At 47.1% G+C, this 15,428-nt stretch overlaps 2 protein-coding genes and 1 long non-coding RNA gene across 5 annotated transcripts; all 3 read right to left on the minus strand.

Moving 5' to 3' along the window:
• Positions 1-408: 408 nt before the first annotated feature.
• LOC133512556 (uncharacterized) lies at positions 409-1,086 on the minus strand. The gene is made up of 3 exons (XR_009798208.1): positions 819-1,086; positions 546-746; positions 409-472 (listed from the first exon to the last, which is right to left on the minus strand). It is a non-coding gene; the product is annotated as an uncharacterized LOC133512556 (long non-coding RNA).
• A 157-nt stretch (positions 1,087-1,243) lies between these two features.
• LOC133512154 (NXPE family member 3-like) lies at positions 1,244-7,435 on the minus strand. Of its 3 annotated transcripts, none has more exons than XM_061841501.1 (6): positions 6,864-7,435; positions 5,655-6,038; positions 3,991-4,703; positions 3,401-3,471; positions 3,114-3,320; positions 1,245-2,085 (listed from the first exon to the last, which is right to left on the minus strand). In XM_061841501.1, exons 2-6 carry the CDS (start codon positions 5,739-5,741, stop codon positions 1,517-1,519), a joined length of 1,647 nt encoding a protein of 548 aa, XP_061697485.1. In that variant the 5' UTR covers positions 5,742-6,038; positions 6,864-7,435; the 3' UTR covers positions 1,245-1,516. The 3 variants fall into 3 exon arrangements, with proteins under 3 accessions (XP_061697484.1, XP_061697485.1, XP_061697483.1); XM_061841499.1 differs by having other exon boundaries at positions 1,247-2,085; positions 3,922-4,703; positions 6,864-7,431; XM_061841500.1 differs by lacking the exon at positions 5,655-6,038 and having other exon boundaries at positions 1,244-2,085; positions 3,922-4,703.
• LOC133512546 (NXPE family member 3-like) lies at positions 6,911-14,186 on the minus strand. Its single transcript, XM_061842283.1, has 6 exons — positions 14,178-14,186; positions 13,901-14,059; positions 9,729-10,498; positions 9,302-9,372; positions 9,018-9,224; positions 6,911-8,079 (listed from the first exon to the last, which is right to left on the minus strand). The coding sequence occupies exons 1-6, from the start codon at positions 14,184-14,186 to the stop codon at positions 7,505-7,507; spliced, it is 1,791 nt and encodes a 596-aa protein (XP_061698267.1). The 3' UTR covers positions 6,911-7,504.
• Positions 14,187-15,428: the final 1,242 nt, after the last annotated feature.

Raw genomic sequence — 15,428 nt, forward strand, 5'->3', positions numbered from 1 at the left:
CCCTTGTGAGGATAAGCGGCAACAGAAAATGGATGGATAAAATAAACAAAGACACTGGCTGACGAGTGAGGCTGTAGAAGCGACAACGAATATTTTCAACCACGCAATAACTCCAGTTTTCAATCACGTTGCTTTCGGTCTTAAAACTGTTCCAAATTTCCGTGTGAAACCGACACGGTCGCGCCTGGCGTGTTTCGCGATAGTCATGGGATGTTTCAGCAATACAAAAAAGGACATTTTGACAAGTACATAGCAGGCATATACTGTTACGAAGTTGGAATGAATACAAAATAAAATCCAGATTTACCAGTTTTTGTTTTTTTTACTACTGTGGCATACACGAGGAAGTGCATTTTTTTAATTTCATAGGCAGATATACAAAACGTACCGCTACACCGTGACAGGTGCAGGCAAGTCACGGGTTCACCCCGTTCTCGGTCACGTTGTCACGTCTCTGGTGCCGCAAAGCATGCTGGGAGTGCATCAGCGACATCCCATTATTTATCTGGTCTAGTCTTGTATGTAGAAATAATAATAATACTCACTTAACCGCTGTATTTCAACAGGAAACCATCCGCTTCCTCTCAGGCTTTCTTTTTCAGTTTATCAAGCGCTGACAATGTTTGTCGGCCTCACGAGATCCACGCAGTTCGCACCCCAAAGCGACGTGTGCTGAACTGCGACGGCGGCCTGTACTCGGGAGTAACAACACAAATTTCTTTGCCAAAGTCAGTCATCAGCTCGGCCTGCAAGACGAAGACAGAAATTAGTTGAAATAAAAATAATTACAAAAAAATAAATCAACGGCTGCAACATACCTGCGAGGGGTTATACCCGTCTTGCCCATTTCCAGCCACACAATTTTTAGCTCCACGGCTCCCCCTACGGCCACGGAGTGTAACTGCCCTTCAACCGCTGCGATAAAACAATCTCAAACCAAGTCATCAACTCGAATAAGCGCGTTAGCACGCTACGTAAGCCTGTAATGATCATCACTATATCGACTTGTTTGATCAATAAATGGACACGCTCGTTTTTGTGGACTTGACAAAATTGCCATTTTTGCGCTGAGCCGACTGCACGTTGGACAGCTGTGGCCATGAGCCGCCGGTGGACTCTCAGAACCCCGGCGGACCGGCGTGTGCTCAAGCGAATACTCCACACGGGCAGGTGTAAAACCACGCAACGGAGACACTTTAGCTAAAGCTAACGGTTTGTGTCCGTTAGCTACCCAGTGAGCTAAGGAGCTAAAAAGCTTGCTAACATTTCTGAGTTGTCATACACACACACACACACCAAAAAGTTGACTAGTTTACTAGACATAATCTCAGTGGCACAGATCATTCGGTCAGAGGTTCAAGAGCGCAAACATATTTGACTGACAGGCTAGGGGCTCGTCTCCAGCGCCTTCAGTCAATCAGCAACGCAGTACAACAGCTCGAGGCGGGCCTCATTTTCGACAAGTTCACAGGCACAACAACGATACCGTCGTTAACCGCGATCGTTTTGTGTCGTCCTAGGAATATGGATAGTTCCTGGTCCCGTTTCGGCAAACGTAGGACAACATCATGTCTACCATGTCCTTGACAATGGCCCGAGGAGGGTGCAGGTTGTGAGGAAGGCGGTGCGCCAAACACATCTGCCAGGCGTCCACCCACATGACGTTGACATGCTTGAACATCCTGCGCAGTACCGCGTCTTGCTGCAGCATCAACCATTCGTTGTTGTACAGACTGCCGGCTCGTCGCGGTTCCTGAGGGTTGGCCGTCCGGATCACCACCGCCGTCCCCGGCGCCCGATCCAGGAGCCGCAGCACCGCCTTGCGGATATGCCGGAGGCGCTGCACGTACACCTCCAGGGGAAAGGTACCGAAGTGGGCCCAGATCCCCAGCACCACCGCCGTGTTGGGGCCGCCGGTCAGGCCGTCCAGCTCGTTGGCGATGTAGCGCAACTCGCTGACCATGACGGGCTGGATGCGGATGGGTGGGCCGTGGAAGCGGTACTCGAGCAGGATGTTGTGGACGCTGTCCACCGCCATGAAGGGCCCTGACTTTTTGGGATTCTCTAGGTTTACTTTCTTCACGTCTGCATAGCAAAATACAAAACAAATAAATACTTTTAATGTCTAGACTTTTCCTAGTTTACGTTACACCCACAGTTTCAAATGTCACAATACTTACGTAGCCCATCAATGTGTTTTATAATGGCAGCGTCCAACAACGCTGCTTTAGTTAGCGACACAGTCTGGGCAACGTAGAGCAAAGACGAGCTGCTTTCATGTACTTTCCAAATTAATGGAGAAAGTTAAAAAAAAAGAAATGCTGTTGTTTTAAGATGCAATGAATGTCAGAGTATGTGAATAATCGAAGAAAATTTGGTTAAACTGGACGAGATTCTCTTTTCAGAGTGGGAAAGGTCTGGTCTGAAGCTAACGTAGAAAGTGCAGGATGAGATGGTGGGTCATTTTAAAATTCCACCTCGGCACAGCCTGATCTAGGATAAAAGCACAGACAATCCAGTGCACAAAAAGCTAATTCTGTGTTTTAAATAGATATATTGTTATATATAGTACATCACATAACATTAATAACATAACATTGGGAGCATCATCACCCCTCCGTCGTCAGTAGCTCGTGAGAGGCTGGCTGCTTCAAAAGTAGATCATGGGGTAAAAAAGACAAACTTGTGGGGGTTGGGGGGGAGTCAGAGTTGACCCCGAGCATCACTCGACTTTTACACACAGTAAAACGGTACCGATTGAGTTTTAATTTCCTTCAGAATACCAGCACGACGCAAGTTAATAAAGAGGGAAACTGTTTTGCGTAGGTTTTTTTTTTTTTTTTTAATTTTCCCCTCCTCACTGTGCCAAAATATGAAAAACAGATATTGTATAAAAAAAAAATGGGATCACCACATCACCATTCGGTGGTGTGTGAGCAAAGAAAGTGAAACCATACCAGAGTCGAGTTTGTCTTGTTTTCATGCTCGGCCGGCTTGGTGAGAGCACAGGATGAAAAGCAGCGAGGGGCGGGGCTCGAGAGACATTTTTCGGTCATTTGCCCCCCCCCCCGAAACCAAGCCGGCGTGACCCTCACGAAGACGGAAGCGCTCACCTGGAAGCACGCTGAGGAGATACTCGAACCACTGGCGCAAGGTGGAGTCGCCGTACATGTAAACCAACATGCCGGTCAAACATCGCGTGATGGCGGACGCCCCGTCGAACCGCCCCATGGGGACCCCGCCCAAGGGCCTCCACGAGTCCTGGTAGTAGTACCCGGACGTCGCCAGCATGACGGGATCCGTTTGCCGACTGCTGCTTCCTATATTGACGGACGCAATTACGTGAATAAAGTGCCATTGCTCCAAAAAAGTACGTGGTTCACTTAAAAGTCTTCGGTACCGGTTCTCGCAGGCAGTACGTTGATGGTGTCGGTTGTGGAAGCGCGGATGGGAACGATGACGTTCTTGCCTCTGACGTTAAGAAAGTAGATTGCAAAGGTTTCAACAGGGAGAAACACAGGCATGAAACCAAATTCCGTTTCAACAGTTTTAGGGGGTGAACAGTACAGTACCTAAATGGCTTCTTCTGTTCGGACTCCTTTCGGAATACAGCGGTACCTCAATTTTCGAACAAAATCGGTTTTTAAACAAAAATTGAGATTTTTTCTGCTTCGGTTTACAAACGAAAATCGGTACTCGAACGCCGCTAACAAAACCCGGAAATAACAGAACGCCCGCGGCCCGACCAGGTGACCCACCCACGACGTGCTTTGTTATTGTCGATTTGAACGAACCCCTGAAAAAAAATCCCAGAAATTACATAACTCACACGGTGGTTGATTCGGTTTTTGAACAAAGCGGTTCTCGAACAACCGCCTTCTGGAACGGATTGCGGTCGAGAACCGAGGCAAGAGTACAAACCTCTTAAAAAGCAAAGCTTCCTTTTTGCTGATGAGGTTTTTGGCGTAGCCTCCCATGCTGTGGCTGTACCTGGCGTCGCAGTTGAGCGTTTTGGGCTTGTAGCAGTACCACGGAGCGCCGGATCGAGGGTCCGTCAAGTTGCACAGCGGCCCCCTGTCTCGCGGCAGGAACACGTTGCACTCCGTCTTCTCAGAGCGATTACCTCGGCGAAACACGCTCGAGAAGTACACCCGATCGGGGCGTTTCTCCCTCATCCGCCGAAGAACGGCGACGGCCTCGCTCGAGTGGACCAGCGTGAGCCCGACCTGAGCCGAGCCCTCCCACAGAAGCGGGAATCGAGCGGAATAAAGTCCGTTCTCGTGGTCCAGCACCTGGCCGGCCACGCCCGCCTTGTATTTTGCGTTGCGCAATCGAGCCAACAGCAAATCGCCGCCGTAGCGCTTGGGTCGGCCCTCGAAGTCGTGCAGGCGGACCACCGCCTCCAGCTGGTCGCCCACGTACCAACCCTGTCCGTTTTTGGACGGGACGATTGTAAACAGACTGTGGGCCGGGTCGCTCGTCTGAGACCAGGTGGGCGGTTCGGAACCGGGAGGCGGCTGGGGCCAATCGATGGAGTCCAACAGTTCTCGCTCCTCCAGCTCTTCTTCAGGTGAGGGCGGCTGGTCCGGATGCAGACAGAAACTGCGACTGCGGGTAAACGCTGGGAGGCCTCCAGTGAGGTTTGATGACTGAATCCAGTTCTGGACCTCGGAAGGTGGTGCCAGTATGTGGTTCCTCCAATTCTGAAGAGACAATAAGGTATGCATACACAAATTGTCTGCACAGAAAAAAAAAATACATCATCCTCCATTATTTCGAGGTATTTTGTACTAAAAAGTATTTCCCTTTGCGTAAATTAGATTGGAGGAAGGGAGCAGAACAGTTCAGTCAAACGTTACTTTGTTTACATTTCTGGACAGTGTTCACATACAAATGCGCTGATGAATTGATAAAATTGTCCAAAAAGGTGAAACTATTTCTGTTCTTGCGCGTTCCACAAATTCAGTGAACTGTACCAAGGAGGGCGGCACGGTTGGTTAACTGGTAAAGGGTTGGCCTCACAGTTCTGAGGTCCCAGGTTCAATCCTGGACCCGCTTATGTGGAGTTTGCGCTTATCCTCATGAGGGTCGCAGGGAGTGCTGGAGTCTATCCCAGCTGTCAATGGGCAGGAGGTGGGGTACTCCCTGAGCTGGTCGCCAGCCACTCGCAGGGCGCATCGAGACAAACAGCCGCACTCACAATCGCATCTCGGGGCAATTTAGAGTGTCCAATTCATGTTGCACATTTTTTGGGATGTGGGGGGGAAACCGGAGTACTTGGAGAAAGCCCACGCAGGCACGGGGAGAACACGCAAACTCCACAAAGGCGGGTCTGGGATCGAACCCGTGTCCTCAGAACTGTGAGGCCAACGCTTTACCAGCTGATCCACCGTAGAAAATAAAATTAGAAAGGAATAAATCGAATAAATTCCACACCCTGTTTTTAATCGTTTTTAAACTCATTCGGGGCGTCATTAAAACTCGGAAGGCAAGGAATGGGGAAAAAGATCATTTGAATCCCATCAAAATAAAATAACTAAGAAGAATGGTGCATGTTAGACAAATTCCGCCAGGGTGAATACGCAAAAAAAAAAAAAAAAAAGAAAATACATAAAGAAATAAAAATAAATACAAATAAAACTTCGTTCTCTCACCTGCTCAGTGGTGATGTTGCGCAACAGAACGATGAGGCCGAACAAGCCGAGTGCGCTGAGGACACATTTCCAAACAGTTCGGGACATGCTGAGCGTGACTTTGACCGTAAGAAAGTTCTTTGGCGTTTGGGGGGAGGGGGGGTGTTGCGTTCATGATGATGTCGAGGAAGTCCTCGAATGCGTCAGAGAGGCTTCTTTTCTACTCGTCACCGCCCCCCTCCTCACGTAAGCCTTTAATACTCGAGCGCAACGCACGCGCGCAGTGAGCGAACTGCGCTGCAGTTCTTCTTCGAGCCAGAGGTGTCGCTCCGGTTGCCATTGCGACCGCGGGGCGGGGGACAAAGTGGACTCGACCACTGGGCATGAACCTAATCCCGCAAAAAACTGCAAAGCAACTCGTTCAGTTAGTTGTGTTGAATTGATCAGCATTTTGTCAGTTTGAGTTTGAAACACTTTTACCGGTTGTTCTTGCGCGCACGCTGTCCGAGGCGAAAGTCGCTGCGATGTTTTGTTTTCAATATTTGTTCTGCCTTCCCAAACGCAGCATCACAGAGCTCGTGCAAACAAAGTCACTCACCCGCCGTCTTTATTACGCGGCGATGCCACAAATTTGTTTGAGGTGCTTATTGCGACGCATACCGTTTGTTTACTCACCTGTCATGTCTGAACTAGTTCAGCATTTGCGCCGAAGAAACCGCCAAAAGCAAATGTCCACAAGTTTTTTTTTTTTTTTTTAATGATTACTACAATTTTGTCTCCGTGCCATCCCAGATTGACCAACTGGGTGTACCCGCAGAAACCACATTTTAATTCTGTTGTACCCTGTGAATGCAGCATTTATTTTGCCGTCACAGAACTCGCGGAAAAGGATTTAATGGACCTTTCCGACTTGTCAATTACTCGTAAAATAAAAGCCAATCAGATAGCAGAGTTGTCTCGACACGCCCCTCTCGCAGTATTGTCCAAAAAGCAATGCTGGGTGACAGTAGCGTGCGCTTGGAAAAGTTAACGTCACGAAGGAAATGGTACACAGATGCGCTTGGGGAATGTGCAATTCAAATGAAAGTTACGCCTTCAAAACCCTGATCGTGTTAATGTAGAGCCTTGCTAAAATCATGCGTTCTGTGACATGACGCTTGGTTAGGAGTGATAACTAAACGCCAAATGCATGTCAGCACAAATCAAAACACAGTAGTCTGTGTCACTAACCTCTGGTGCAGGGGTGGACCCAAACGCAGGACTTCGAGGCAGAGGCATAATGTTCAATGTGGTTTATTCCGGAAACTGGGTCATACATGGTGGAGCAGTCCGACAAGGCAGAGGCACAGAAATGCTAGGCTAGGTGGGCTAGGGTTCGATGACTCTGAAGCAAACTAACTGATCAAACAAAAGGGCACAGAATCGCTGTGACCAGGGTTACTCTAACTTACGTGTAGAACCACAGAATCCCCACAGGCAGTGAATGCAACTCACTAACGCAAGGCAACGAACTGGCAAACACCAGTGACAAAAACTCCAACTTAAATGCTCGTCCAATTACAGTCCGAATGTGAAACAGCTGTGAGCGGTGACAGGTGCCACCGCCCAGACCAGTGGCCTGGCCACGCCCTCTCTTGCTCATGACAGTCTGATTAGGATCTCATTCAGAACTGTATCAAGACCACATTGAAAAAGAACAAAAAGTCTTTTTTTTTTCCAAAACGAGAGTGGCACTATTGAGAGAATGGTCAGAATTCTATCCAAGAAAACATTGATGCTAAAGTTTTACGCTACATTCTGATTATTAATGTAAAAATAGCATTTATTTGATTGAAATGTTTTTTCGTTTCATACCTTCAACCTGGTGCAATTTATGGAAATCCTACAGTCTTCCTCATCCCGTCACGACAAACGTAGGACAACATCACGTCTACCATGTTCTTGACAATTGTCCGAGGAGGATGCAGGTCATGCGGCTGGTACGGGTGCGCCGCGCACATCTGCCAGGCGTCCACCAGCACAACGTCGAGACCCTCGAACATGGCACGCAGCACCGCGTCCAGCTGCAGCGAAAACCAGTCGCTCTTAAACAGGATGAAGTCCTGCGTCAGGGCCTGCGGGTTGGCCGTTCGGACCACCACCGTCGTCTCGGGCGCCCGATCCAGGAGCCGCGCCACCGCCCCGCGGATGTGCCGCAGGCGGCGTATGTACACCTCCACGGGGAAAGTGCTGAAGTGAGCCCAGACGCCCAGCGCCACCACCGTGTCGGGACCGCCGGCGAGGCCGTCCAGCTCGTTGGCGATGTAGCGCAACTTGCCGACCGCGACGGGCTGGATGCGGGTGGGCGGGCCGTGGAAGCGGTACTCCAGCAGAATGTTGTGGGTGCTGTCCACCGCCATTAAGGGCCCCACCTTTTTGGGACTCTGCAAATTGAATTCTTTCAGCTCTGCGGGGAACAATGGATAAGAGGAAATAAGTGGTCAGGTCCAACCAAGGATCCATGATCTGCGCAGAATACTGCTCTATACCTCTTCGTATAATTTCCATGAATACCAACACCCGCTGAATCAAATAAATTTATGTCACATCCGCATACCGGACGTGGCCCATCAGATTGAGGAGTCACTCCAGATTGCCTGAACATGTTTCTTTGCCTGAACACAATGAGAAAACAAAACCGACACCACCTTGTACTGACACACCTGTCCTTCCTTTCAGGGTGCTTTGACATTTAGCGTGGAAAAACCTTCCACTCTGTCACAGTAAACACGACGGCGTCTGACATCTTATCTCTGGACAGTCAACAATGACTCGGGTGTCAGACTACACCCCGAACACTCTGCATTGTTGTTTTTTTGTCTCAGGAGACATCGACGTCCCAACAGCGCCACGCTAGGCGCACAAGAAACTGATCCAGGATTCGATGATCCTGCTGACGGGTAAACTGAAGAATCTTGAGCAATGCTGTGGATTACTGGACGGACCCAATGCCAGTCCGTGAGCCCGCTAGCTACGCCGTGAAACCGCAATAAGTGCAGTTCCGTGCGTGACACGACACTTAAGGGAAGATGCAGTTTTAGCGGTTGGAGGCATAGCTAGATTGGTAACTGGAGGCTATAGTTGTAGAAAGAAGGTTTTAGTTTGGTAGCTTGAAGGTTTTACATTAATCCACAAGTGCGACTGATAGCCGCAGACGAAATGATGGCATTCAGTCCTTAGACAGTGGAAGAGGGCCAACTCAAAAACCACGTGTCACTGGGCCCCGTTTTAGTCCCACCCAAAAACAAATCCAGACAACTGAGGTAAGAGTTTACAGTATTTTGCAACAATTCAGGACTGAATTGCTTTCGAAGCACCACAATGCTGTGAGACCAAAGCGCTCACCTGGAACCGCACTGAGGAGATACTCGAACCACTGGCGCAACGTGGAATCGCCGTACATGTAGACCAACTTGTCGGTCAAACACTTAATGATGGCAGACGGCTTGTCAAATCGCCGGACGGCGACGCCGCCGAACGGTCTCCACGAGTCCTGGTAGTAGTACCCGGACGTCCCCAGCCTCACGGGACCTGGATCTCGACTGCCGCTTTCTACATTGACCAAAGACATGATGATGTGAATAATTCGCCCGCAAGCCCCGAGTCATTAGTCTGAAGGTCCGCAGTACCGTTTCTCGCAGGCAGCACGTTGACGGTGTCTGTTGTGGAAGCGTGAATGGGAACTTTGAGGTTCACGTCGCTGGCGTCAGAAAAATGGTATTACACAGTTTGCAACAGGATTAGCGACAATGATGTGCAGTACTAGTCTGCGGTACACTTGAAAGACGAAGATCACTCAAAAATGGAAGAAGCGTTATCCGTGAATCAACTTTTGCGAGCATCAACAGAAAACTTCTGAATGGAAGTTTAGAAAAATATTTAATCTTCATTGGGTGCAGGTTTGGGCTTCAACTAAGGAACGGGGTGATTGACAAAACTGAATGAGCTTCTTAGTCCTATCTTGATGATTTTCAGCAGGACGTCATAAATTTTGGATTTGGAGGTCAAAAGTTTGTCGTGTTTGAAATACTTCAATCGATCACGGAGTGTACAAACCTTTTAAAAAGCAAAGATTCCTTTTTGGTGATGAGGTTTTTCAGGTAGCCGCCGATTGTGTGGTCGATTCTGGTGTCGCAGCTGAGACCTTTGGGCTTGTAGCAGTACCACGGATCGCCGGAGCGAGGGTCCGTGAAGTTGCACAGCGGCCCCTTGTCCTGCGGCAGGCACACGTTGCACTCCGTCTTCTCAGAGCGATTACCTCGGCGAAACACGCTCGAGAAGTACACCCGATCGGGGCGTTTCTCCCTCAGCCGCCGAAGAACGGCGACGGCCTCGCTCGAGTGGACCAGCGTGAGCCCGACCTGAGCCGAGCCCTCCCACAGAAGCGGGAATCGAGCGGAATAAAGTCCGTTCTCGTGGTCCAGCACCTGGCCGGCCACGCCCGCCTTGTATTTTGCGTTGCGCAATCGAGCCAACAGCAAGTCGCCGCCGTAGCGCTTGGGTCGGCCCTCGAAGTCGTGCAGGTGGACCAGCACCTCCAGCTGGTCACCCACGTACCAGCCCTGTCCGTTTTTGGACGGGACGATTGTAAACAGACTGTGGGCCGGGTCGCTCGTCTGAGACCAGCTGGGCGGTTCGGAACCGGGAGGCGGCTGGGGCCAATCGATGGACTCCAACAGGTCCCGCTCCTCCAGCTCTTCTTCAGGTGATTGCGGCTGGCCCGGATGTGGACAGGTGGGATTGCGATGAAACCTTTGGAGGCTTTCATTGACGGATGATGACTGGATCCAGTTCAGTGGCGGTAACAGAGTCTGGTAGTTCCAGTTCTGGAAAGATGACATGAAATCCCATACGACATATTTGAACTCTGGCTCACTGTAACTGAGGGATTCCCGACCATTGTGCAGAGAGAATTACAGTGAATACTCGGTTCTCGAACGTCGCCGTTCTCGAACAAATCAGTTTTTGAATGAAAATTTCAAGATTTTTTTTTGCTTCTGTTTTCGAACGGTACTCGAACACCCCGACAAACCCCGGAAATAACGTAACGCGCTCGGCCAGACCGGTTGACCCACCCATGACGCGATTTATTAGTCTGTATAACGCTGCCACTGTACGCAGACGTGTCCCGGTAGAGACTGTTTTATTCTGCCGATTGAGGACTATAAACCCCCATCTTGGCTCCACAGGAGGCAAGTAGAGGCTCACTACCGAAGAACTCCACCTTCAGGAGGAGCAGAAGAACATGCTGGAGGAGGAGATGTCGTCTGATGAGGCTGAAGCCAAGAAGGAGCTCCCAAGTGCTGATATCAGAGCTATCTGTGCCAAATGGAACAAAATCCATAATTTCATACAACTTCATCATCCCAATAAAGCCGAATGGAGCAGAGCACTGCAAAATTTTAATGTTGTGATGAGCCACTTCAGAAAAGTGTCGCTGCAGATACGGCAATGCACTCCCAGCCTAGCCTACTCTACTGCTAAAGCATACATTTTAAGCAAAAAAATAAGTATATTTCTGAAATTATTTTATTATATAAAGTATTTAAACAATACATGTATTCCTACTATGCAGTTTATTATCAGGAAAAGCTAACAAAAAACTGCTTTAAAAACTCAATTTTTTTAGGCTTGGAACCCATTATTTCTACTTCCATTCACTGTAATGGGAAATAGCAATTTGGTTTTCGAAAAATCGCTTCTCGAACTGCTTCTCGAACGGCTTGTGGTCAAAAACCGAGGCTGTGCTGTATTCCGGTTCTACAAATAATGTAACTTAGTTCATTTACCCGTGCAAGTGGCCTCTAATGATGGGCAGAAATATGTAATTATGTACTCTACTAGATGGCAGAAGGTACCTTCAGCAACACTGTAAAAAAATTAAATTCTAGGATGGCGTCAAATCCAAAGAGTCATTCCACTGGACCAGCATATGATAGATCACATCACCACGCCCACTTTACAAATATAATAAACATCTTTTCCAAAGTATGTGTAATTATGTAGATTACGCAAAAAAAAAAAAAAGGGGGGGGGGAGATCAATTTCTCTCACCTGCTCAATGGTGAAGTTGCGCAGCAGGAAAATGAAGCTGAAAAAAGTGAGAACGCTGAGGACATATTTCCAAACATTTCGGGACATGGCGAGCTCGTGAAAGTCTGCCGCGGGGCCGCAGCGACGACGATGTCGAGGAAGTAACCTGATGATCGGGGGCTGACGCGCCCACGAGGCGCGACCTCCCCCAGCGCCACGCAATCGGGAAACCTCGCGCTTGGTTTTGCCTCTCATGTCATCAACAATTTCCATGCAGTCCTACAGAGGTTATTATCTCATATCGTGTACGTATTAAAATCATCGTTTTATTACCTATTACTTTGTATTCTTTTATTTATCATAATTTGACCCTGGTTGTTCACGGTGGTTCACTTGAAATGGTCGACACAAAGCACGGTCATTATTTTAACTTTAGAACAGTCCATCCATGCATTTACTTTGACGCTTATCCTCACGAGGGTCGCGGGGAGCGCCGGAGCATATCCCGGCTGTCAACGGGCAGGATGCGGGGCGCCCGACTGCTCGCCAGCCAATCGCAGGGCACATCGAGACAAACAGTCGCACTCACAATCACACCTTGGGGCAATTTAGAGCGTCCGATTAATGTCGAATGTTTTGTGGGGATGTGGGAGGAAACCGGAGTGGCCACCCGAGGAAAACCCACACAAGCACGGGGAGAACATGCAAACTCCACACAGGCGGGGCTGGGATTGAACCCAGGTCCTCAGAACTGTGAGGCCAACGCTTTACCAGCTAATCCACCATGCCGCCTCTTATTAGTATCATCATCATTATTATTATTAGCATTAGCATTCATCCAAAACTTAGCAGCATCCCACATCATATTAAACTGCTTCTTTGCATCGGCTAATCAACAGTTCATTGTCATCACAAATTTTTGTAGTGTATAATATGCATATCAGGTAAAAATAATGTATTTTACATTGTACGTAGCTAATGTATCCATTTTCACTTTTTAAAATTATAACCATTAAAATTTTAATTTGACTTTAAATTCTGTGACATTTTAACTTTAAAAAAATAGCATAAATAATTACATTTTCCTCGCAACCGCTCGTGAGGATAAGCGGCTCAGAAAGTGGATGGACGGACAAGTACATTTTTTCTGTGTAAGCATCCGTGTGGCGCCAAAAGGGGGCGCCATCTAATAAATCCGCCACTCTACACACGCACACAGTTTAAACTTTGAAATCTTGGGGCGGTCTCTCTCTTTAATCCATCATTTTATAGTTTAATATCCAGTTATTCCCAAGTGTGACTTTAACTTTAATAACCAAAGAAAAGGTAAATGGATTTTCTAAAAAAATATAATTTTATATTATCATTATCATTGTCAAATTACAAAAGCCTGTACTATACTAACCCTATATTAAATTTGAAAATATTTGTAACCATAATTTATAATAGTAAATAACATTGAATAATAATAATAATAGGGGCGGAAGCTGGTAAAGCATTGGCCTCGCAGTTCTGAGGACTCGGGTTCGATCCCGGACTCGCCCGTGTGGAGTTTGCATGTTCCCCCCGTGCCTGTGTGGCCACTCCGGTTCCCTCCCACATTCCAAAAAACATGCAAAATTAATTAAAAACACTCTCAATTGCCCGTAGGTGCGATTGTGAGTGTGTCTGTTTGTCTCGATGTGACCTGCGATTGGCCAGCGACCAGTTCAGGGTGTACCACGCCTCACGCCGGTTGACAGCTGGGATAGGCTCCGGCACTCCCCGCGACCCTCATGGGGATAAGCGTTAAAATAAAATGGATGGATGGATGATAATATTAGTAATAATGTGACCAAAAAAAAAATAAAAAATCAGCCGCTAATGAAGACATAGTGGACATGAAAATGATGATGATGATAAAGAGGACGATTTGTGTCTCCAGCTTGCAAAAATGGCAACAATTCGCCTCATTTTCCAGCACACACACCAAAACTACAGGTACGAATCTGGACCGTCGGCCCGTTCGGAGAACTCAGACCTGGTGCCTGTCATGCTCGTTTTGTGGGATCCGAAACAGATCATCGTTCTTTGGGGGGAAAAAAAACAACAAAACAAAACAGGAGAAACGCTCCAAGAGGAATTTGATAGGAATAGCGAAAAAATATATATAAATACAAAAAAGGGTGTGTGTGTGTGTGTGTGGGAGAGATTACCAAATTTGCATCATTCCTATTGATGTTACTTCTTAGGGCCTTTATGGGTCCCTGATGCCCCCCCCCCCCTCGCCCCCATCCATGTATGGTTCCTCTCTGGAGACACAAAAACAGATGTACATGCAATTCAAATAACTCAAAAGCCAGACACAAAAACCTCTAACTGCTAATATGTCACTTCTTCAAGAAAAACTTACTTGACGTAGATTATTCTTTCACTTCTGGTTGTTGTGGTTTTTTTTTTTCCTTACTCTGCGGATTTGAACTCGCCGTTGACCTTCTCCATTAGTCACAAGCCTTCTGCGCTCCTTTTTTTGTGTGTCTTATTGACTGCTGTGTGATGTGACCCAGGGGGGCCCGGGGGGGCATTATTCATGTCCACCGCAGCAGCAGGAAAAGTAACACTGCACGCTTTGTCTACACGTTGTACACAAAAGGGGGCCAGCTGCAGGGGGAGGATGGGGGGCAGGCAGGGAGGGGGGGGGGGGGATTCCAGCATCCTACCACATCAGGGCTGACAGCAAATAGGAAGTCCATTCTAGATCAACTTTGATCCATTCTGAGTTGAATCTTTAAAGTAATTTTTTTTTAAATCAGGAATAAAATTTCTCGAATTATTACGCACTGCAAATCAAAATATACAAATGTAAAAATTTAAAAAGAAATCCTTACTTGAGAAATTGTCTCTCGTAACGTTCTATGTTCATACATCTCCTAAAATAAACTTTGAAATTCTGTGTATTCAATATTTTTTTTACATTTTCATGTAAATAGGAAGTCCATTCAAGATCAACTTAGATCCATTCTGAGTTGAATCTTTAAAGTCATTTTTTTTAAATCAGGAATAAAATTTCTCGAATTATTACGCACTGCAAATCAAAATATACAAATATAAAAATTTAAAAAGTAATCCTTACTTGGGAAATTGTCTCTCGTAACGTCCTATGTTCATACATCTCCTAAAATAAACTTTGAAATTCTGTGTATTCAATATTTTTTTTACATTTTCATGTAAATAGGAAGTCCATTCAAGATCAACTTAGATCCATTCTGAGTTGAATCTTTAAAGTCATTTTTTTTAAATCAGGAATAAAATTTCTCGAATTATTACGCACTGCAAATCAAAATATACAAATATAAAAATTTAAAAAGTAATCCTTACTTGGGAAATTGTCTCTCGTAACGTCCTATGTTCATACATCTCCTAAAATAAACTTTGAAATTCTGTGTATTCAATATTTTTTTTATATTTTCATGTACAGTATATAATATCCCTGCCCATCAACCTAACCAGAATAAAGTATTTACTTGTCAACAAATACAAATGGCCTTCTTTCTCCCTCCCCACGTATGGAAGCGACGACCCTTCTAACATGTCCGCCACATAGACACGTCGGCGATACAAGCAACTAGAGCGTGCTGGTATTATCTAGCGTTTACATCATAGGTTGAGGAAGCTGTCGGGCAAGCTAAACGGAGCTGGGACCCCTCCCCTCCACCCACTTAAACGGGCGCCCTCTGGTGGCGG

This window comes from Syngnathoides biaculeatus, chromosome 14, assembly GCF_019802595.1.
Source record: "Syngnathoides biaculeatus isolate LvHL_M chromosome 14, ASM1980259v1, whole genome shotgun sequence".
Lineage (NCBI taxonomy): Eukaryota > Metazoa > Chordata > Actinopteri > Syngnathiformes > Syngnathidae > Syngnathoides > Syngnathoides biaculeatus.